Source organism: Chinchilla lanigera, unplaced genomic scaffold (assembly GCF_000276665.1).
Source record: "Chinchilla lanigera isolate Chin_1 unplaced genomic scaffold, ChiLan1.0 scaffold00041, whole genome shotgun sequence".
NCBI lineage: Eukaryota > Metazoa > Chordata > Mammalia > Rodentia > Chinchillidae > Chinchilla > Chinchilla lanigera.
This window is the reverse complement of record NW_004955442.1, coordinates 2591986-2615791: the sequence shown is the minus strand read 5'-3', so window position 1 is coordinate 2615791 and position 23806 is coordinate 2591986. Positions and strand designations below refer to the sequence as shown.

General features: G+C 35.7%; 1 protein-coding gene across 4 annotated transcripts in view; it reads left to right on the top strand.

Moving 5' to 3' along the window:
- The window catches only part of Smg1 (SMG1 phosphatidylinositol 3-kinase-related kinase), a 98638-nt gene that overhangs the window by 35981 nt on the left and 38851 nt on the right, over positions 1 to 23806 (top strand). For all 4 annotated transcript variants that reach the window (XM_005391090.2, XM_013517825.1, XM_005391089.2 and 1 more), the window contains 23 exons: positions 787 to 912; positions 1351 to 1423; positions 2492 to 2589; positions 3924 to 4097; positions 5714 to 5938; positions 7461 to 7562; positions 8583 to 8852; positions 10705 to 10835; positions 10978 to 11139; positions 11471 to 11589; positions 12541 to 12628; positions 12718 to 12819; positions 13290 to 13430; positions 14007 to 14206; positions 14717 to 14913; positions 15082 to 15246; positions 16275 to 16429; positions 18682 to 18824; positions 18975 to 19176; positions 20867 to 20976; positions 22096 to 22243; positions 22499 to 22658; positions 23637 to 23757. In XM_005391090.2, coding sequence (XP_005391147.1) covers positions 787 to 912; positions 1351 to 1423; positions 2492 to 2589; positions 3924 to 4097; positions 5714 to 5938; positions 7461 to 7562; positions 8583 to 8852; positions 10705 to 10835; positions 10978 to 11139; positions 11471 to 11589; positions 12541 to 12628; positions 12718 to 12819; positions 13290 to 13430; positions 14007 to 14206; positions 14717 to 14913; positions 15082 to 15246; positions 16275 to 16429; positions 18682 to 18824; positions 18975 to 19176; positions 20867 to 20976; positions 22096 to 22243; positions 22499 to 22658; positions 23637 to 23757 — 3412 coding nt within the window. The remainder of the gene's footprint in view (positions 1 to 786; positions 913 to 1350; positions 1424 to 2491; positions 2590 to 3923; positions 4098 to 5713; positions 5939 to 7460; positions 7563 to 8582; positions 8853 to 10704; positions 10836 to 10977; positions 11140 to 11470; positions 11590 to 12540; positions 12629 to 12717; positions 12820 to 13289; positions 13431 to 14006; positions 14207 to 14716; positions 14914 to 15081; positions 15247 to 16274; positions 16430 to 18681; positions 18825 to 18974; positions 19177 to 20866; positions 20977 to 22095; positions 22244 to 22498; positions 22659 to 23636; positions 23758 to 23806) is intronic.

Here is a 23806-nt window from a genome sequence, read left to right as displayed (position 1 = left end):
TAACATTATTTTTAAAATCCTTTCTTTGGGGGAGGGGAATGGTGTTTAACAACTGCAAAATATTCCTCAGTGGAATGCCTTGTATTAAAGAATACAGTCTGCCAAAAAAATATATACATCAGGAAAAGAAAAACTTGTATAAGTATTTTAATGTTAAATTTATTGAGATATGAGATTAATACAAGTTACCTTTGACCTCTACAATTATAAGAGGTGCTCAAAGTGATGGCCATTAGCTTCCTATATTTACTAGTGTGGTGAACTGTTGATCTGTGAATTTTTTTTTTTTTTTTTTTTTTGCAGCCTGTATGTATAGTGGTAACATGATCTGTATGTCATTTGTATATGATACTGTCTAATCTTAAGTCATTCCAATTTGAAGCATATTATATAAACTTTGTTCTAAAACATCAGGCAGGCGCTTGGTTTACATTTTAAGTAGAAAGTAATTATATTTTAAAGAAAATAATCTGCTGGGCACATCTTATTTTTTGTATTTGAAATTTAGTCACAGCTAGGGCATCAAAGAGAGCACTTAACAAGGAACATAAAAGTATGTTACTTAGACTAATCAATATTAGAGGAATAATGTTGATAGATGTTAGCAAATAGTATTGGTTCTCAACCTAATAGCTTAATGAAATGAAATGTTTTCAGTTTTTCCTAAAACAATATTTACTTTGGTGTTATAGTCAGTTCTAGATATAGTCTCTAGCAAACAACATGATTTACTTTTCTTATTCCTATTTTGTTAAAAATTCATGATTTGCAACTTTTGTTTTTAAGCTTGTAATGACCAGCCTGCAGTCTATTCTTGAGAATGTGGATACACCAGAATTACTTTGCAAATGTGTTAAGTGCATTCTTTTAGTGGCTCGATGTTATCCTCATATATTCAGCACTAATTTTAGGGTGAGTTCCCCATGCTACTTCACCATTGATAGGGTAAGGGGATTATGTGCGTGTGTGTTGAGGGAGAATGTGTGTGTGAGAGAGATGTATCTGGGTAATCAGATAGAAAACAATGCTCTGCATCTTTGAATATCTTAGCAGAGATTAAGGGTCCAATGTTGAATGGTGCAGTAATACTGTTTTTATGAAAAATACCAACTATATTTTCTTTTCTGATATTGCAGTATCTTAAGATACTTAAAGAAGATGAAATACTTCATCAGTGTCATAAACTCAGTACCTTTATTATCCTGCATCCTCCTTCCCCTAAGTTACTGTGGTGTTAAGCAAATAAAACAGAAATGATTTTTCTAAGACCTTTACTGTAATGTAGTCCACAAGTGAAATAGCAGTAAGAACTTAAAATGATTGGCCTCTTCTCATTTTGTTTCCATTAAGGATACGGTTGATATATTAGTGGGATGGCACATAGATCATACTCAGAAGCCTTCTCTCACACAGCAGGTGTCTGGTAAGTTTTTTTTAGCATATACTAGTCATTTAAAGAATTTGCTGGGTCACCAAAGACCAGCTGTTAATAATAATCTAAGAAAACTAATTTCTTTAGGAAAATATATTGGTTACTATAAATGAACATCACTTGTTAGCTAAATTGATTTTTTCAAAGGCAAATTAGCAGTTTGTAGTAGAGGTAGGTAGGATAAGTACAGATTTTAATGTTGGATTTGTTAAAAATTGATAGTATTGAAGTCATTAGTAGCATGTACTGGTAGGAGAAGATAAGATGGTGGTGATACTCAGAATGGAAGATTCTGTGATTTTCTCCTTTTGGGAGGGGTTCTGTTTCTGATTATTTAAAGAAGAAAATACTTTGTAGAATTGTCATAAATGAAAAGGAAGTATTTTTTGGCTCTGTTCATTTTGCATTTAGGTGAATGATAGCACAACTCAGCATGTACTGGTTTGTTAAGAGTTTTTTTGTGATAGTAGGAATTGGACTTGAGGGCCACGTGCATGCTGGGCAACACTCTACTGCTCAGCTATATCCCCACCTCTTTTATTTTTTAGATGAGGTCTTGATAAGTTGCCCAAGCTGGCCTTGAACTTGGAATCTTTCTGCCTCTGCCTCCTAAGGAGATAGAAATACAGGCACATGCTACTGAAGTCAGCCTTCTTTTAACTTACTTGGTGCAATAATCTTCTGAAAATAGGATTTGCCACTGAGAATGGTTCTGTTTTATTTCTACTGTGAAGTTCAATTCATATTTTTCTTGGTTAAATGTAGGTTAATAAACCCGGCTGAGGGTAGGTGGTAGTATTTGTCTAAGCCATATGTAGTGACATTATGAATATTAAATCTGATTAAAAGGTAAGGACATGAGATTACATTTTAGTTTCATTTTAGAGTGTTAATTTTTATAGCATTGAGGAGGCTTTTAATCATGATTGGTTAATAGGAGTCCTAACTTTATGATACAGGGCATGTTTTAGGGTAGGCAGTTTAGCCTTTAAACCAAATTTTGGAGGTTTAAAAATTTTGGATATATTCTACTCTTTTAAAATTTCTTGTGATTCCAAGGGTGGTTGCAGAGCTTGGAGCCATTTTGGGTGGCTGACCTTGCATTTTCTACCACTCTTCTTGGTCAGTTTCTAGAAGACATGGAGGCATATGCTGAGGTAAGTGTGTAGAAAGTCAAATTATTTCTTAAAATACCAGTTAAGGAAAAACAACAGTAGCAACAACAGAAAAACAAAAATCCTAAACTTTGATAGACTTATTTTCATATAATATCATTGCAATATGTTAATTTTTCTTCTTTCTTTTTCTTTTTTTATTGGTCTTTTTGGGACAGGGTCTCACTGTGCAGTTAGGGCTGGCCTTGAGCTCACTTTGTAGCCCCGGCTGGTCTCGAACTTGCAACGATCCTCTGCTTTAGCTTCCCGAGTGCTGGGATTAACTTTTCTTAGATGTTGTTTAATTTTTTTTAAATTTTTTTGTTTTAGTATGTCCACCTTCACAACAGATCTGTGTTTTGGAAGTGACTCATTGTAGTTTATAGAGACATTTCTTTCTTTGGTAGTCATATATTTTGTCTGTAGATTGGTTCTAAGATGATATCTTTTAGGGGTAACCTTTTTCTTTTTATTTTTTTGCAGTATTGGGGATTGAACCCAGGGGTGTTCTTTTACTATGGCACACCCCTAGCCCTTTTATTTTTTATTTTGAGGCAGTCTCAGGTTGCCCAGGCTGCCCTCAAATTAGGATTGGGATTGGGATCCTCCTGCCTAAACTTTCCAAGTATGTGGATTTATAGGTGTGTGCCACTATCCCTGGCTAATGTTTTCTTTGAGTATATCTTACTTCCTCAACTAAATCATAAATTTGTTGGTTAAGTTTTATAATTTTAAGCCTCTTCCTTTTGCTTATCTTACGCGTATTGGTGTAGAGTGCCTGTTTTCTTAATTTAGTGGTTCCAAGAATACCTAGAATGAGATTTTAGCAAAAAAATAATAATAATAATAATTTAGGAATGGCAAAAATTTCAGGCTCCAGCTAGACCTACATGTAATGAGTATGTGCTAGAATTTATTTTTCCCCAGTACATATTAGTGCAGGAGATTATTTCCCTAATAAATTGGCTTTCATGTGGGCTTTTAAAAAATAATCAGATAAAACCCATTTTTTATATTTATTTATTGTATTTATTGTCACTTTTTTTTTTTTTTTTTGGTCTTTTTGAGACAGGGTCTCGCTATACAGTTCAGGCTGGCCTTGAGCTCACTTTGTAGCCCAGGCTGGCCCTGAACTCTCAACAATCCTCCTGCCTCAGCCTCCAGAGTGCTGGGATTACAGGCATGTGCCACCATGTCCGGCTGTCTTTTTCTTTTAGGGTACAGTTCCTCTTAATTTTAAAAATCTAGTTCTAAAGTTAGTTGACTTAAGGTTTGAGAAGTTTTATAAAACTGAATAATGTACTACTTCAGTATAAACGCTGTGAATTCACATGTAGGACCTCAGCCATGTAGCCTCTGGGGAGTCAGTGGATGAAGATGTTCCTCCTCCATCTGTGTCATTACCAAAGCTGGCAGCACTTCTCCGGGTATTCAGTACTGTGGTGAGGAGTATTGGGGAACGCTTCAGCCCAATCCGGGGTCCTCCAATTACTGAGGCATATGTAACAGATGTAAGTATCCTTAGGACTTTGAAGTGTCACTCAAAAACAATTATTTTGTGTTGGACCTAATGTCCTGTTCCTAATTCTACATTCATTTGCTATGTATGTATGTGTGTTATGTGTCTGGTTACTTTCTTAGCCAGAAAGTTAGGAAAACCTACTGTATTCGGCCTTCTTTCCACCCCCTAACTGATCCCTTCTTGCCAAATCCATGAAAAAAGGGCCATTCTAAAATTTTAAATATCTATGAACATTTCTCTTGGGAGATCCTTCAGAGACCCATTTATTCTTTTTAAAATACATAGCTTTAAAACTTAATCCTTTGTGTTTTTTATTTTGTGATAGGCTGACATGAAAGAATATAGAAATACACAAATTTAAAATATATACTAGTCTGAGACCAGTTACAAGAGATAGCCAGATTGCCAGACTTCAGTGACTCTGAGCATTAGCTGCTCTTAGCATAGTTCAGTAGTGGTGCAGTTTAATAGAGTAGAAATAAACTCTAGGAATTATACTCAGCTTGAATAAAAAGGGAGATACATTTGTGACCTAGTCATAAAAGACATAATCTAAATTATTAAAATTTTACTGTTTGGATATAACTCTTATCTTTTAGAACCATTTACTTCTATCGAATACATTGCTAGATAGGATAGATATGTATTATCTGTATGGTTCTTGATATATTAATTGTGTGTTGGAGCAGAAACATCAGGTCTATAAGATAGTTAAACCAGCATGTTGGTATTTTAAACCTGATCAAAATGATTTAATTTGTTTCCTTTTAACTGTATAAAATGTGGTTGGCTGAAAACTATTGGACTTGAAATAAAAAAGGCAGTTGATTCAGATGTAAAGAAAGCGAAAGGAAATGAACATAATCATTTTTTCAGGATATCTGTGTATTAAATATACTGTTTATGAGGGTCTTTTAAACATTTGTGGATGATTTTAACCAAACCTGTATATAGGTTAAAAACTGGTAGTTTTTTTCTAAGTTATTTTTATTGAGAATTTAGTCCATATCGTCTGCTATAGTTTAGTAATTTTTGTGTGTGTAATTATCTGCTTTCTTATAACCCTTAATAGGTGTTATGTTGTAAGCTCGAATGCTTATCAGAGCTTGAGGGTATAGAGCAATGGTAGAGTACCTGCCTAGCATGATCATTAGTATATGAACTTTAATATTAGCTTAAGGTGACTTGGGTGTTCAGTTTTACAAGATTGATTACCAAAGACCAAGAGCTAGATTTCATTAAGCATAAGCAGGGTATTCCCATTCTGTTAATATGTTACTAAGGTCTATTGTATTTCATGATTATTAATATTCTGAACTTCAGTCATTTAGTGATTTGGGGGAGAGAGGGGAAATGGGTATAAGGAAGATAGGTGATAAGTTTTATTTCCTGTCGTAATACAGTAGTTTGGGTTTTATAGCCAAGATCATTTTTATGTATTTACTGAACATACCCTTACTGTTTAGCTACTAAGAGCTAGAGGATTAAGACTATTGGCAATGTAGACAGTTGATGTTTGGTTGAACCTGTATTAAATAGAGAATAATTTTTTCTGTGAAAGCATATGAATTGTTTTAAAAAGCTGCTTGTTTTCCCCATTTGCAGGTTCTGTACAGAGTAATGAGATGTGTGACGGCTGCAAACCAAGTGTTTTTTTCTGAGGCTGTGTTGACAGCTGCTAATGAGTGTGTTGGTGTTTTGCTCGGCAGCTTGGATCCTAGCATGACTATACATTGTGACATGGTCATTACATATGGATTAGACCAACTGGAGAATTGCCAGACTTGTGGTACTGATTATATCATCTCAGTCTTGAATTTACTCACATTGGTATGTGAATTACTCTTTTTTTTTTTTTTTTTTGCTTTCTCGTTTGTTCGTTTATTTAGGCCCTTATTGATGTGGAAGAAATTAAGGGCTTTCCTTTTTTTTTTTTTTATAAGTGCATCAGTCAACCTTATTTTTAAAAATGTAGTATGCTTTTTTTCTACTATCTGTTTTAGTGTTAATAGCTGAGTGTAGCTTTACTTTTTTCCTTGATGAAACACTGTCCTTCACCCTAGAGTCTTTAGGATTCCTGATAAATACTGCATGAGACAAAGTATTTGATAGTTATTTGCAAATACTCTGTTATGTTTTGTTTGCCATATAAAACTTCTTTTACAGTTTTTATTCTCTTTAATTTTTTATTTTTTTTTCTCTTAATTTTTTAAGTATAAGTAGCCATCCCTTTATTATGGACTTTCTAAAGTACATAAAAAATAGAATAGTATAATGAATCTCTGTATACTTAGTACTCAGCTTCTATAATTAGAAACGCATCGCCCATCTGGTTCCCTCTTTGCTGCCCACACTCTGCCTCCGCCTTGCTGTCCCTTTATCTCCAACTGCATTATTTTAAAGAAATTCTACATGACTTTCTGCTGGATGTTTCTGCCACAGTTATACCTGCCTGTGCCAGTGTTAAAAAAGAGTCCATGTTTAAGTATAAAATAAGGTAAGCCACGCGTGGTGGCGCACGCTTGTAATCCCAGCACTCTGGACGCTGAGGCAGGAGGATTGTTGTGAGTTTGAGACCAACCTGGGCTACAAAGTGAGCTCAAGGCCAACCTGAGCTACGTAGCTATACCCTGTCTCAAAAAGACCAGAAAAAAATAAGGTATCCTATTTAGGTTTTAACTTCGCAATGATAAAATGTAGCTGAGACAATTGAGTTTTTCTTTGAAGAGCTTCTTTAGATTTAAGAAAAAGTCAGTAGAAAATACAGACTTCTTACATACTTTCCACACAGCAGTTTTTTCCTCATTAACATTTTGAGTTAGTGTGCTACATTTGTTACAGTTGATGAATAAGTATTAATTCATGAGTATTAACTAAAGTTCATAGTTTAGGATTCACTGGGACACAAATACTATTACAGTATTATACGGGATAGTTTCACTGCTCTTAAGAATCTCTCTTGTTCCACCTACTCATCCTTCCTGCCTTCCTCCCCTCAAACCTCTTTTAGGTCTTTTGAGGTAGGGTCTCATTGTTTAGCTTAGGCTAAACATTCACTATGTAGTTTAACATACATACATTCACTATGTAGTTTAACCTAGCCTTAAACTTATGGCAGTCCTCCTGCCTCAGACTCCCAAGTGTACTGGGATTGCAGAGTGTACCACCATGCCTGGCCTTTGATTGTCTACCTATAAAGTTTTTCCTTTGTAGAATATAACATAGTTGGAATGAATATAGTATGTAGCCTTTGGAGATCTGCTTCTTTTACTTGGCAATATGCATTTAATGTGCATTAATTTTTCCATATTGTTTTTTGACTTGATAAACTCATTTTTAAATTTGCTTTTAGATTGTTGAACAAATAAATACAAAGCTGCCATCATCATTTGTAGAAAAGCTATTTATCCCATCATCTAAACTACTATTTTTACGTTATCATAAAGAAAAAGAGGTAAGCAATAACATTGGTAATGATGTTTGGTAACTTCTGTCATTGAAGAGTTTGACTTAATGTTGCTTGGGTAGGCTGCATAAGTGAAACTGAGTGAAATGATGTTTGACTTAGAATGTAGTGATTGTAATGACTATTAATGTTTGTTGATTATTGTGTTATATAGCTTTATGAATGATGTGCCTCATAATCACTTTAAAATAATCGTTTATTTTTGTTACATTTGTTTCAGTAAATTTGCATAAAGGGAAAAGAGGCACATACATTTATGAAGTTAAAAATTTAGAAGTACTGTCTATGTCTGTTCTAAAAATTAATTTCTCTACCATCCCCTACTCAAATCTACTGTAGAGTTTCCAAGTATGTAGGTAAACTAATCTTAATGTTATTTGCTATGTGTTTTGATATTTACCATATTTTAAATATGGCCATTGAGGAAATTTTACATGGCAGTTTTAATTCACAGTATTCTTTATTTGTAATAAAATTTCTTTTCCAATTAGATTTTATGGGTACATTTTAGACACAATGATCACATTCATCATAGAGAATTTGTACTTGTATATAACTTGTTTTTTTCCCCCATTCCCCTCCCTTCTCCTTCTCCCCTCCTCATTTACAAAAGCTTTGTGTCCATATTTTCCTTTTTTTCTTATTTATTTTATTTTTACTTTCTCCCCTCTTTCCTTTCCTCCTCCTCTCTCCTAAAAGTTTATAACTTTAAAAAAGCTCATTTAGGTGCTGGGGATTTAGCTCAGCGGCACAGCACCTGCCTGGCAAGCGTGAGGTCGTTAGTTTGATTCCCGGTACCGGAAACCACCCCCCACCAAAAAAAAAAGCTTATTAGTATGTGTAGATTCCTGAAGGTTTGCTTTTTAAAAATTCAGATCTCAAGTGTTCTGCATATTGTGGACAGAATATATCAATCTTAAATTTATTTGCATCTCTAGCAATACTTGTTTGGTATATAACTTTAGAAGATTTATTTTCTGTGGAATTACTGAATTTTCTCTTTTTCAGGTGGTTGCTGTAGCCCATGCTGTCTATCAAGCAGTGCTCAGTTTGAAGAATATTCCTGTTTTGGAGACTGCCTATAAACTAATTTTGGGAGAAATGACTTGTGCCCTGAATAACCTGCTACATAGTCTGCAACTTCCTGATGCCTGTTCTGAAATAAAACATGAAGCTTTTAAGAATCATGTATTCAATGTAGACAATGCAAAGTTTGTAGTTATATTTGACCTCAGTGCTCTAACTACAATTGGAAATGCCAAAAACTCATTAATTGGGGTGAGTTCTTGAAGACTTTGTTTTATCCATGGTTAAGCCTTTTCTTGCTGTGTATTCCATCTAATTTATTTCACCTAATAAAATACCATGTCATGTGTCTGTAGAATTACTCTGTAACAAAATGCCGCATTAATAACATGCATGGATAAAATTAGCAGGAATATTTTCTTGCCACTAGATTTAATTTTTTTCCCTGGATAAGTTATTTTATATGTTTTATGTTCTAGAAAATCTCTTTTTAACAAATTTCTCATGTTAACTCTAGCAGCTTACAGAAAAATTGTCAGCATATTTCCACAGCTTAAATATGTCTAGTTCTTTTAATGTGCAGTTTCTTTCTTTTGGTAGTTTTTCCTTCTTTCCACTAAAATTAGTGCGAACATATGGTCTTTGATTGCCTACTTCCCTATTAAAAGTATTCATTTATTTTTTCTCCTTTAGAAAAATAAAGAGGGGCTGGGGATTTAGCTCAGTGACATAGTGCCTGCCTGGCGAGTGCGAGGTTATAAGTTCGATTCCTGGTACCGGAAAAAAATCAAAAAGAAAAATAAAGATTTTTTTTTTTCCCCTTTTAAGAAACTTGAAGTGGCTCTAGCTTTTTAATTTTTTGTTTTTGAGACAGGCACTCTCACTTTGTATTTCAGACTGGCCTTGAACTCACTTTGTAGCCTAGGCTGGCCTCAAACTTGGGGTGATCCTCCTGCCTCAGACTCCTCAATGCTAGGATTACAGGCATGTGCCCCCATGCCCAGCTGATTTAGAGTTTTTGCTTGTAGTTTACATATTTCTCCTTTGCGGAATTGAAAAATACTAATTTTAATGGAAAGTAATGAGGGATAATTAGGGAGAAAGTTTTCTAAAAGAGGGAAAAATGAAAATGTGATGTTTATGCTTGCTTATTTCGCATGTTGTATGATCATATTTGCCTTATATCTAGCTTCCCTGGTTGCTAGTTTTGGCTTACATTTGAAGGCTGCAGTAAACTCTTTCATTATACACTAAAAATTTATTTTCAAGGGATTCACATTATAAATTGAAGCTTTTATGTCTTGACCTCTGGAAACAAGCAGAAAGATGTGAGATAGGCAGACAGTAAGTGATGTCATGTCTTAGCAGTAGAAAGGATAGTGGAAGATGGAAAAGGCATAAAATGTCAGGATGTACCTTTTTTTCTTATTTGACAGGTCACATTGGCATGAGCAGTATATGGAAAATAGAGGAAATGTATGCTGTTCTGAAGGGTACAGAGGATTTGTTAGACCAGAGAGCAACCAGCTGGTGGGCCAAGTGTAGTCTAGTACCTGTTTTTAGTTTGGTTTTTAGTTAAATTAGGGTCTAATTGTATACTATAGAAATCCATTTAAAATGTATAGTTTAGTGATTTTTTTAGTATATTCAGAATTGTGAGACTATTACTACTCTGTTCCTATTTTTGTGAAGAGGGGTATATTGGAACATAGCCACCCTTCTATGTTTTAGGTATGTCTGTTTTCTTATGGAGTAGCAGATTTGAGGAGTTGTTACATGACAACAGTGATGTTGTATGTCCTGCAAAGTCTAAGATTTATGGTTTCATCTTCAGATAAAGTGTTTGCTGAAGACCCCAGTTTAGTGTACTAGATTATTTCCAAATCTTAGTCTGTCGTTTTCATTAAAAAAATGTCTAGGCTAGGTACGCTATGAATGCCTGTAGTCCCAGCTGCTCAGCAGGCTGTGACAAGAAAATCACTTGAGCCCAGAAGTTTGAAACCAGTCTGGGGAGCTAGGCCCCACCCATCTCAAAAAAAAGTTTGCATATTGGTATACTTCTGTGTATTTTGGAAGAGTCATACTTTGTTTTGTATATTGTCAGATGTGGGCACTATCTCCAACTGTCTTTGCCCTTCTGAGTAAGAATCTGATGATTGTGCACGGTGACCTGGCGGTTCACTTCCCTGCCATTCAGTATGCAGTGCTCTACACGCTGTATTCTCATTGTACCAGGTACTGTACTTACAAATCCACAAATCCTTTATAAGAGGAAAAAAGACATTTTATTTTTTGAGCTTTCTTGTTTTCTTGCTTTGTGACCTTCTGGCTTTCTGACTTTGTGTTTTAAAATGGTCATTCATACTTTCTCTTTCAGGCATGATCACTTCATCTCCAGTAGTCTTAGTTCTTCATCCCCTTCTTTGTTTGATGGAGCTGTGATTAGTACTGTAACTACAGCTACAAAGAAACATTTCTCAATTATATTAAATCTTCTGGGAATATTGCTGAAGAAAGATAACCTTAACCAAGATACCAGGTAACTGATATTTTTGCAGTGGTGTTCCTAATTTTAGTAATTTACTTTTAGAATTTGACACTAAGAAATAAGGATTACAGAGGTGGAATATAATGGCCTCCTCAGTGTAAAACATTTCATAATTCAGCTTTATTACTTAGTCTTTATTTGCGGTGATCTATACTACTTTGGGGGGATTTTCTTAAAAGGTTTGTTACTATTTGACAGAAAATTTACTAGTTTAAACTTTTTTTATTTGAAAAACTAGAAAATGATTTTTTTTTTGCTAGTTTTGGCTTACAAAGATTTTTTTTTTGCAAGGGAATAATGAACTATTTACTCTGTATTTCAGGAAGCTGTTAATGACTTGGGCTTTGGAAGTGGCTGTTTTAATGAAGAAGTCTGAAACATATGCACCTTTATTCTCTCTTCCATCTTTTCATAAATTTGCCAAGGGTCTTTTAGCCAACAGTAAGAGACTGATATTTAATTTTATCAACTCTTAAAAAGGAATATTTGGTTTAGTGGGGTTTTTTTTTTCTTTTTCTTTTTCTTTTTTTTGGTCTTTTTTTTCTTTTTTTTTTTGGTTTTTCTCCAGTACCGGGAACCGAACTCATGACCTTGCGCTTGCCAAGCAGGCGCTTTTGCCGCTGAGCTAAATCCCCAGCCCCTTTTGGTCTTTTTGAGACAGAGTCTCATTATGCAGTTCAGGCTGGCCTTGAGCTCATTTTGTAGCCCAGGCTGTTCTTAAACTCAAAACGATCCTCCTGCCTCAGCCTCCCGAGTGCTGGGATTACAGATGTATGCCACCATGCCTAGCAAAAAAGGAGTATTTGATAGTGGGGGGATATAGTTACTTCATTGCTTTTCCTGACCTGAAGTTGTATAACCCCCATTTTAATGAACCCCCTTTTTAATACTTGCAGAGTAAGTTGTTAAGGGACTGTCACATTTTAAAGCTTATAAATAAGACATTACATATTTATATATACTTTTGCTTCGTGTGTGTGGTACTGGGAACTGAGTCCAGGGCCTTTGCACTGAACTACCCATCCAGCCTTTTCTATTTTTATATTGTAAGATAGGGTCTCCCTAAGTTACCCAGACTGGGTTCAAACTTGGTGATCGTCTTCCCTCAGCTTCCCAGGGTGCTGTGAGTTCAGGCATGGGCCACCATGCTTGGCTTACTGCACATTCTTTTTAAGTTTTCCCCTTTAGGAAAGAGTTGGTGTGAAGATTGGCTATCTTGAATGAATTTTGTTGAATGTATTGTTTCCTCAGATGTTTCTGCCAGGCAAGAGTCATGTCTAGTCCATAGTAGGTGCTCCCTGCTTGTTGAATGAATGGGTTCAGGGAGTTATAACAACTGGCATATAATTTCTTTTGGCAAGCTGAAAGTAATTTATGTTTAATTTTTAATAGCTCTTGTTGAAGATGTGAATATCTGTCTGCAAGCATGCAGCAGTCTACATGCTCTGTCCTCTTCCTTGCCAGATGATCTTTTACAGAGGTATGGACTAGAGACCATGTCTTTTGACTCTGGCCCTAACAACATGGGAATGTTAACTATACCTGATTTTGTCTGTTTCATTTTTATAGGTGTGTTGATGTTTGTCGTGTTCAGCTAGTTCATAGTGGAACTCGCATTCGGCAAGCATTCGGAAAACTATTGAAGTCAATTCCACTGGATGTTGTTCTAAGGTATAAGAATTGTTTTGGAGCATTATGTTTTTACTGCCCTTGAAATAGTTCAGTTTAGGAAAAGACAATTTGCCATAGTTAGTACATTATGCCAGTTATATGATGGCACTTCGTCTCAGTGATTGAATAGGTGTCAAAGGATCAAATATTGTAGAATGTCTAGAAAATAACAAAATTTTATACTTTAATGAACTTAATAAGCTCATACTAATGAATATAGACTAATTCATATAATGCCAAAGTAGTTCAGATATTTATAAGCTGTAAGCTTTATTGTTTTTTTATTAGGTTGATTTGGGAGCTTTAAGAATTGAAGATTGTGAAGCTATAATGACATCTTTATCCATTTTAAAGTCTCAGTTTTATACTTCTTTATTCCTAATTTAGTCAGGAAATAACCCATTTAGAGTATGTGCTAACTTTTTAACTGAAACATTTTGCATAACTATGACTTTATTTTCTGTCTACAGCAATAACAGTCACACAGAAATTCAAGAAATTTCTTTAGCATTACGAAGTCACATGAGTAAAGCTCCAAGTAATACATTCCACCCACAAGATTTCTCTGATGTTATTAGTTTTATTTTGTATGGGAATTCTCATAGAACAGGGTAAGCCGCTTCTTTGACTATTTCATCTTGGAGAAGTAATTTGAAGAGTATCTTGACCTTAAATCCAGTTTTGAAAACATGTCCAGGGTGGCAGAGTAGAAATAGTGTTCTTTTCAAGTGAATCTTTTCTGTTGAATGGAAGAATTCTGTTGAAGAAAGCATAGAAATAGAAAGTGTGAGTTGAATTTCAATGATGAAATGTACTTGATTAAGTGGTCTGATTTTTCTCAACACTTGGGGAAGGCTAAGGGAGGGGAGGTGTGGTGCAGTCAGTGAGTTTTACCCTGGCAATAAGAATGCCAAGAGCCATTTACCCTTCTATCCTGCCTTACCCTGACTTTTTTTAAACTATAAAAGATCTCAAAAAATGTAATCATGATGTATGTTAAAATGTATCAATAAAATTAATTGAAAAAGATCTCAAAATGGGAGATGGGATTATAGTTTATCTCAGTTCCATAAGTTTTAACTTCTTTTAGTAGGAAAAATGATAGTTTTTACTCTTACTCCCTTTGCAGTTGTTTTGGATTAAATAAAGTTTTCATTGTCTATTAAATGTAAAACTACTTTTCCCAGGAAGGACAATTGGTTAGAAAGATTGTTCTATAGCTGCCAGAGACTGGATAAGCGTGACCAATCAACCATTCCCCGCAATCTTCTAAAGACAGATGCTGTCCTTTGGCAGTGGGCTATTTGGGAAGCAGCACAGTTCACTGTCCTTTCTAAATTGAGAACCCCATTGGGCAGAGCTCAAGATACATTCCAGACAATTGAAGGTAACCAACTCTTCATGCTTCTTCAAACTTTGTGATGTAAATAACTTTCAAAACATTTTCATGCGTAAATAATGGATTTTTTTCTTTATTAAAACAAAGATTTGAACTGGGGGATATAGCTCAGCAACACAGCACCTGCCTGGCAAGTGCAAGGTCCTGAGTTCAATTCCTGGTACACACAAAAAAAAAAGAACCCAAAAGATTTGAGAGTAGATTTTTAAAACATAAATATTTTTCAGGTATGTTTGCCAGCTAAGTTTTCATTGAATAGTCATGTTGGCCACATGGTTTATTCCTATTCACAGACTTCGGGTACTCGTGTGGGAACAACCTTTTTTTTTTTTTCTGTAAAAGGAAAGGTTATTCATGTTGGATTCTTTTTTTTTTCTTTTAAAGTAGTATTAAACAAACAGCATATTTGGTATATGTGAATCTGTGAAGTAAGGTCACATTTATTTGTAGAATCTTTCAATATTTCCTCATGATTGGGAGTGTTGTATTTGCTTTCAGGTATCATTAGAAGTCTTGCTGCTCACACATTAAACCCTGATCAAGATGTTAGTCAGTGGACAACCGCAGAAAATGATGAAGGCCATAGTAGCAACCAACTTAGACTTGTTCTTCTTCTACAGTATCTAGAAAATCTGGAGAAATTAATGTATAATGCTTATGAAGGATGTGCTAATGCATTAACATCACCTCCCAAGGTTGGTTTCTGTTGGATAGTATTGCCTTGTAGCAAGCAGTTCCATTGTCAAACTTGATAGAGTATATGGACAGCTGAAGTCATAGTAGACTTAACATATTTGGAATATGTGTATTTGAGACATATATACTTATAATTTGAACCAATCTTAAGTTCTTTTCTTGTTAAGGTCATAAGGACATTTTTTTATACCAATCGCCAAACTTGCCAAGACTGGCTAACTCGGATTCGCCTCTCCATCATGAGGGTTGGATTGTTGGCAGGCCAACCTGCTGTGACAGTAAGACATGGATTTGACTTGCTTACAGAAATGAAGACAAATAATCTGTCTCAGGTAAAGTGGTGTTTGGCATGTATATCTGTTAGAGAAATTGGATTTAATTACTTTGATGTTATTTGAACTTTAAGTAAAATAAGGTAAAACTTCACTTTTATAAGAGGAGTAACTGCCGGAGTTACTGGCTATTAAAAATACTTCTTATATTTATGGGCTGAGATTTTTAAGAAGGGTTATGTTTGGCTATTCAAATAAGTTTTATAAGGCATGGAAAAAATGTCTAAATAATTTCTGACCTGTAAGCCAGTTCACAATAAATACTGTAAGTGGATCAAAAAAGAATAAAATGTTTACTGATTAAGGTAATACCAATTTTTAAAGTTCATGTTTATTTATATTTAATTTTTGCTTTCTGTTTAATACAAGTATTATATAAGTTAAATGTTTGGGTAACTTTTTTTTTGAGACAAGGTCTCATTGTGAAGTTCAGTCTGGCCTTGAATTCACTGTGTAGTCCAGACAGGCCTTGGACTCACAGCAGTCCTCCTGCCTCAGCTTCCCAAATGCTAGGTCTACCTACAGGTGTATGCTAGCCTGCCTGGCAGTGTAACTTTCTTGTGTGTGTGTATACAAGGTTAAGACCTAACACCAACCTGCTGCTAAGATTCTGTCATTCACCCTTTGTAGTAAGTTTTAAGAATTCTAAACTAGTCTGGTATTTGCCTGTAATCCCAGATACTCAGGAGGCTGAAGCAGGAGTGCAAAGTTTGAGGCCAGCCTGGGCAACTTAGAAAGACTCTGTCTCAAAAATAAACTATAAGGACTGGCTGGTGGTGTAGCTTAGTGCTACCTGGGGTTCAATCCCAGTAACAAAACAAAACTCAGCTAAATAATGTCAAGCATAAAATAATGTCAAAATAATTATGAAATAAATTTGACTTGATGCTTCAATTATGCTCAGCAGTAGTACATTTAGTAGAGATTTTGGTTTGTTTTGCAGTGCACTGAGGTATTATATCTCTGTTGAGGTTATTAGTGTTAATGGTATTGAGGTCTTGGTAAAATATTCTGGATGCTATTTTCAGGGGAATGAATTGGAAGTAACCATTATGATGGTGGTAGAAGCACTGTGTGAACTTCATTGTCCTGAAGCTATACAGGGAATTGCTGTCTGGTCATCTTCTGTTGTTGGGAAAAATCTTCTCTGGATTAATTCTGTGGCCCAGCAGGCTGAAGGAAGGTAAGTTAGAAAGAAAAAAAGAGATAATAGGATTACTTTATGTTTAAACCTTTGGTATTACTAACGTAATAGTTAAAAGTTAACTAACGGGCACACACCTGTAATCCCAGCATCTGGGAGGCTGAATTAGGAGGGTTTCCACATATTCAAGGCCAGCCTGGACTGTATAGCAAAATCATGTGTCAAAAACAGAGCAAAAATAAACCAAATCAAGATAAAAGAAAAACTAGCATAGTTAAATGTTAAAACAGCTTTGTTCAACTGTGAATGGTGGTACACACCTGTAATCCCAGGCTGAGGCAGGAGAATTGCCATGAGTTTGTGGGCATTTTGGACTATACAGTGAAACCCTGTCTCAAAAAACTGAAAAGAAAAAAAATGAATAATAGCTTTGTTCAGTTGTAACAATTTAAACTTCTAATACAGGACTTCACTAGTTGTTCTCTTTAGTCTGTATTTTAATTAGCAATAGTTGAGTGCCTTTCTGCTTTTGAAATTAGTGAGAAATCATACTGGGAAACACGGTCATTGATTATTTATGGGTGCTTTAGAACTTGATCCTTAAGAACTTTCCACATCAGAATCTGGTACATTTTACCCTAATCTTAGGAACTGTGTGTTGAGATTCACTTGATTGTTTTGGATGCAGAAGAATGTACCATAATAGTGTATGTGCATTAGTGTTACTTTAACCAACTCTTTAAAATTGAGGAAAAGAAAGAAATAACTTCCCATGATTCCATCTCTTGAGTCTTAACTATTAGTCTTATTGTTAATACCCTCCTAATTTGGTTCGTTCTAGTTCATTCTTTTCTTCTCCCGTCCCCTTGCCTTTCTCTTCCCCTCCCCTTTCCCTGCCTGCCCTTTCCCCTCCCTCTCTCTTCTTTCCCCTCCCCTCCCCTCCATCCCATTCTCATTTCTCTTTTCCCTTCCCTCCCTCCTTCCCCCCTCCCTCTCTCCCTCCCTCCCTCCCTCCCCTTTTCTCTCTTTTTCTTTTTTCTGTCTCTGTCTCTTGTATAGTTTTCTCTTACCACAGAAATAGCCATGTACCTAGGCCCTATGCACATGATTTTATGACTTTTTAATTTTGCTATGTAAACTTTGCCTTTTGTTTTGTTTCTGGTACTGGGAATTGAACTCAGGACCTTGCACTTGCCAGGTAGGTGGTGTGCTGCTGAGGCATATCTTGGGCCCCTGCTGTGTAAATTCTAAATAGCATCTTGGTAGGTAAACTTTTCTCTTAATGTGAGTCTCCCCCCATCCCATACTGGGGATTGAACCTAGGACCTGTTCACTGAGACTTTTAAAAATTTTTTTCTTGAGACAGGATCTTGCTGAGTTACCCAGGCAGAACTTGGGATCCTCCTGCCTCAGCCTTTCAGAGTTCTGAGACCACAGTCTTCTGTTACTATGCCCAGCTTCCATTGTTATATTTAATGGGCAGTTGTATTTATTTGTGAGTGTACCATAGTTCAACATTCCTTATTGTTAGCCATTAAAGCTGTTTCCATTATTTTATATATAATCTTAATGCACCATAGTGCTTGAACTTTGCTCCATGTTCCTGATTACTTTTTTTTGTATCTATTCCTATATGATTTACTGAAAGACAGTAGACATAGAAGCTTATGAAACAGAATATTGATAAGTTAATGCACAGAAAAATGGCTCCAGTGTATTCCCTTAATGATAGAGTAACCCCTTCCCCTTATCCTTGTGAATACTGAATGTCACTCAGAAACAAGAATTTTACAAGTGAAAATACCTGTTGTAATTTACATTTCTTTATTAATATATAATCTTTTTCCATTGGCCGTGTGATTTTTCAAAGCATGGATTATGTCTTTATGTCCTCTCATTTTTCCTTTATTGATCAGGGAGGGTTGTATTTTAAACTAAGGTTGTCAATGCCACGTAATGTCTTATTTTTATAATTTGTTTTTAATGTTGTGTTTTGGATACCTGTGCAATTAGTTCTATTACTTTGTAGATTTTTTTCCCTTTCATTTATTCTATATAAACATTATTTATGTTTTCCACTAGCAATTTTGCAGTCTTAAACATTTAACTACCTTTATTTTCATTTGTTGTGAGGAAGAAATGTAAATGCTCCTCACTCCTATCCCCCACATTCAAATAATTAACTCATTTTCTTAGCTCAATTTATATCAGGTAACCTACACTTTTACCATTCTTTTCTTGAGATATAAGATTATGTATTTAAAATAAAAGTCCTTTAATTTATATTTAAGGTTTGAAAAGGCCTCTGTGGAATACCAGGAGCATCTGTGTGCCATGACAGGTGTCGATTGCTGCATCTCTAGCTTCGACAAATCTGTTCTCACATTAGCCAATACTGGGCGTAACAGTGCCAGTCCCAAACATTCTGTGAATGGTAAGCATTTAGTATTTACATGAAACAAAGCAAAATTCATGGTCAGATGCTTTGTACTGATGGTCATTCTGTATATTTTTAATTTTCTGTGCTCTTTGAAATATTAATAGCTCTGAATCTCTGTCTTGTCTTATAAAATATTTCACTTAGGTGAATCCAGAAAAACTGTGCTGTCCAAGCCAACGGACTCTTCCCCTGAGGTTATAAATTATTTAGGAAATAAAGCATGTGAGTGCTACATTTCAGTTGCTGATTGGGCTGCTGTGCAGGAGTGGCAGAATGCTATCCATGACCTGAAGAAGACCACCAGTAGTACTTCACTCAACCTGAAAGCTGACTTCAACTATATAAAGTAAGGATTTACTTTTCAGTTATAAATTATGATACTTGAGCCTGTTAAAACCAAATTTTCTGTAGCTATGAAGTCTTCCTCTATGGCAGAAAAATGTTAGAATTGATCATATCTACTAATACAAAATGATTGTGTTTCTAACAAAACCAAAAGTCACAAGAGGAAACCAACACTAAAGGTGAGGAAGCTGTTTGTGCAGTGGGAAAAATAGGCTTGTAAGTAAACAGCAGTTTATGACTGCTTTAAAGAGGATTGCATATGATGGCTTTGTAAATTAGGTTTGAATATATAGAAAAATGTGTTTTAATGAGTACAAAATTTATGAGCATCTATGCATAAAATTTTCTTATCTCTTCCCATTCCTCTGCACCTATTAATCCTGTAATTTAAAATCAGGTACTCAGATGTTCTGGACACTTGGTTGGGCAGATAAAGGTCGTTAGACTTCATATATTACACTTGCCTTCTGCTGGTATATAGATTAATGAGTAATTACTTCATTGAGCATATACTATATGCCAGATAGTGAAATACAAGGCATAAAACAGACATGAATTCTAACCTTTTAAAACAGAAGTTGAAGAATCAGGAAAAGAATATTGATAGAAGGTTTAACTATACTTCACTTTCTGTGTCTCTAGGAAAGCAGTTAATGTTGGATAGAGTTTAGGTAGTGGCATATGTTGTGGCTTTAAGCCTGTGTTGTTTTTCTGGAGAGTCAGTCATTATCTAAAAGCATAGAAGTGTGGAGCATTGTGAGGACATGGGAAACCTGGCTCTGGAGAGGACTCAAGACCCTGTAGTGGAAAAAATGATACACATGTTGATCATCAAGTCTTAATAGATATAGCACAGCAAACAGACTCACCTGAGGAGCTAGTGGTTGCATTAATATTAGGTTATAGAATAAGGCAGGTGATGAAATTTCTACTGCTGGCTTTAGGCTAAGTGGTAAGGGAAGGGACACAGTGGGAAGGACAAGCAAAGATGGAAAAGAGAGATTGAGAAATGATGCCTTTCTCTTGATTGGAGAACAACTGTAGTAGAAATGGGATAGGGTGAAGGGTCTGAAAGTAGCAACGTGGAGCTAGGAGTATGAGGACTTATTCTCGCATCTGCTGCAAGGATTTAGGAAAGAGTTGCAAAAGTGTCCTCATTTTTCAGATAAAGTGAGGGAATAGAAAGGAACAATTCTTTCAGCAAAGGCAAATGGGTTCAATGAAAAATAGTGGAAAAGGGAAATGGAGAGGGATGCCAGTGGTGAAAGAAGGCAGGAGTGAGGTATAAAACTCAGATGATAGGAGGCTTACTAGGGGCTTAGCCTTCTGAGTGGCAGGAAGTGAGACTTGTGGGGAGTTAAAGGGTAGCTTGGAGACAGTAGCATCTTGGAGGTCACTGTAAGGGTGTTTAACATGCCCCCAGGGTAACAAACTGCACAACACAAAAAGAGGAAGGAGACACAGTGAGTAAGCCTAACTGAACGTTTATTGCTGTGACTTTACTGTTTGCTTCTCCAATTTTAGTGCTAATTAAGATGGTATTCACATCATCAAAATAAAAATGGTGTACTCTTGGATGACATTTCAGAACAGTGCTGTGTATTATGTTGCTTTCTAGGGCTTGTTCTTTGTTTGAGTTGTTCGATGAGTTGCATAGAGTATAATAAAGCTGAGCAATATTTTAATTACAGGTCATTAAGCAGTTTTGAGTCTGGAGAATTTGTTGAATGCACTGAACAGTTAGAGTTGTTGCCAGGAGAAAATATCAATCTACTTGCTGGAGGATCAAAAGATAAAATAGGTATTTGAAAAAATAATTTTAAGTTAATTTTTTAATGAACAAGTTCCTCAAAAATGTTTGGTTCGATAATTTTACTAGAGAATTTAGAAGTTACTGTACATTTGCTTGGGGGCAGAGTCCCATTGAAAGCAACAAATTTAGGGTTCTGTTAACATTTGACTTGGCAAATTACAAACAGTTCAGTTAAAATTAAACCAAATAGCTAGGAATAGTGGTACATGCTTATAATCTCAGCACTGTGGGACACTGAGGCAGGAGTATTACAAATTGAAGCCCAGTCTGGGCAACTTAACTTAGCAAGACCCTGTCTAAAAATGAAAAGAGTTGGGTATATGGGTATCTGGCTCAGTGGGTTCAATTCCCAGTATGGAGGCGGGGACTATCTAAATAAAGGCTGCATTAAAAAGTTGAGACTTTAAAATATATTTTGTTTGAAAAAGTACAAAGCAGTGTTTAAGCTAAATATTTTTCTCGATTTTCATGTTGGTGTGAGTGATTAAGATCTCCATTGAAAGTGAAACATTTTATAAAATACTGTACTAGATAGCCGGGCGTGGTGGCGCACGCCTGTAATCCCAGCACTCGGGAGGCTGAGGCAGGTGGATTCAGGATCGTTGTAAGTTCTGAGGCCAGCCTGAACTGTGTAGCAAGACCCTGTCTCAAAAAGACCAAAAAAAAAGACAACAAAATACTGTACTAGAGTTAGTATTACGAGTATTCTGTGTGTGTGCAGTGACTTAATAAATTAAGTAAGATGTGCTGGCATGGAGTTAGATTTGTTCCTTTAAATAATACATTGGCTTACTTATATTTCAGCCTTTAAAGTCAACTGATTTTTTTAGGGGTATGAGGTACAATTTTATGAAGTGATATTTATGCAATTATTAAAATGTTTAATAGTATTGTTCAGCTTTCTGAAGTTAAAGAAGATATTTGTTGTGGGTTTTTCTTATTTTTTTTCCAGTACCGGGAATCAAACTCAAGACCTTGTGCTTGCCAGGCAGGCACTGTGCCGCTGAGCTAAATCCCCAGCCCTGGGTTATTGTTTTAAGTACTGTATATTTTCACTCCTGTACATTAAAAACAAATTAACTCAAGAAATTTATTTAACATCTTTAGATATGAAAAAACTACTTCCCAATATGTTAAGTCCAGATCCAAGGGAGCTTCAGAAATCCATTGAAGTTCAGTTGTTGAGAAGTTCTGTGTGTTTGGCAACTGCTTTAAACCATGTAGAACAGGATCAGAAGTGGCAATCTATAACTGAGTAAGTTGAATGTTCAGGAGGTAAATGTACATTATATATACCATATAAGTGTGTTTATGGGAGAGGGCAGTCAGGAGGAGGCAGTTACTGGGTCAGTAAATGCTAGTCCTAGTATGTCTTTCTTAAGCCCCTTACTCTAGAGCCGCCATCTTTCTTTTGTTGCCCCATGGTAACATGTTAACAACTACTGTATTCCTTCAGTGGTTACAAGTTGAAGAATCTTGTCAATTAATTGATGGTAATACTTTCTTTCAGAAATGTGGTAAAGTACTTGAAGCAAACATCCCGCATAGCTGTTGGACCACTGAAGCTTTCTACATTAACTGTTTCCCAATCCTTGCCAGTTCTGAGTACCTTACAGTTATATTGCTCATCTGCTTTGGAGAACACAGTTTCTAATAGACTTTCAACAGAGGTGTGTAGAAGGATATGTTTGTAAATATATCATTATGAATATTAATAGGTATTACTGTAGAACAAAGACCTTGCTTACTGATTTTTTAAAAATGGTATTTGTAGTTGGACAAGCTAATAAATGCAGAAATCTAAAATGCCATTTTCTGCAGATTTTTTTTTTTGAGATGGAATAAGTACACGTGTTGTCTGTAGATTGTTAATTTTGGATTTGATTTCAAGAAGCCTCTCCTCCCAGTTAGTGTAAAGTCCAGCCAAAATTGGGCCTCCCCAAAGGAATTTTAATGCTTTTTTTTTTGGTTTTTCTCCGGTACCAGGAACCGAACTCACGACCTTGCGCTTGCCAGGCAGGCGCTTTTGCCGCTGAGCTAAATCCCCAGCCCTTTTAATGCTTTAGACTCCTATAAATGGGGGCTGGGGATTTAGCTCAGCAGCACAGCACCTGCCCAGCAAGTGCAAGGTTGTGAGTTCAATCCCAGGTACCGGAAAAAAACCAAAAAAAAGGAAAAAAAAAGACTCGTATAAAGCAGTAGGTTTTTTTTTGTTTTTTGTTTTTTGTTTTGGTTTTTTTCCGGTACCAGGAATCGAACTCACGACCTTGAGCTTGCCAGACAGGCGCTATGCCACTGAGCTAAATCCCCAGCCCCAAAGCAGTAGTTTTAATGTTCCTCTGTAATTTAGCCTCTGCTTTATAAGAAATATACTGCTATTTTTAATTTTAAAAAGTCCTTTATAAATGAATATGTTGGTAAATTGGACTTAACTATTCTGAATTTGTTTCTGTTTCTCAAGAAAGGTTTTCTCTGAGGATGAACTTCTTGAGATTTAAAGATATATGATGTGGATAGTTTAGTTGATAAAAACTGGAGTGGGCTGGAGGTAGCTGACCTTTATTAGAGACTTAGACTTGTTTAGTGCATGTCTACAAACATACAATGATCTTCTTTTACATTAAGGGATCTTTGTTTTTCTCTGACAGGACTGTCTTATTCCTCTCTTCAGTGAAGCTTTGCGTTCATGCAAACAACATGATGTGAGGCCTTGGATGCAGGCATTAAGATATACCATGTACCAGAATCAGTTGTTGGAGAAAATTAAAGGTAGTTTTCTTTTCTGAAAATTAATTTTATTGAGATACAAATTATACAT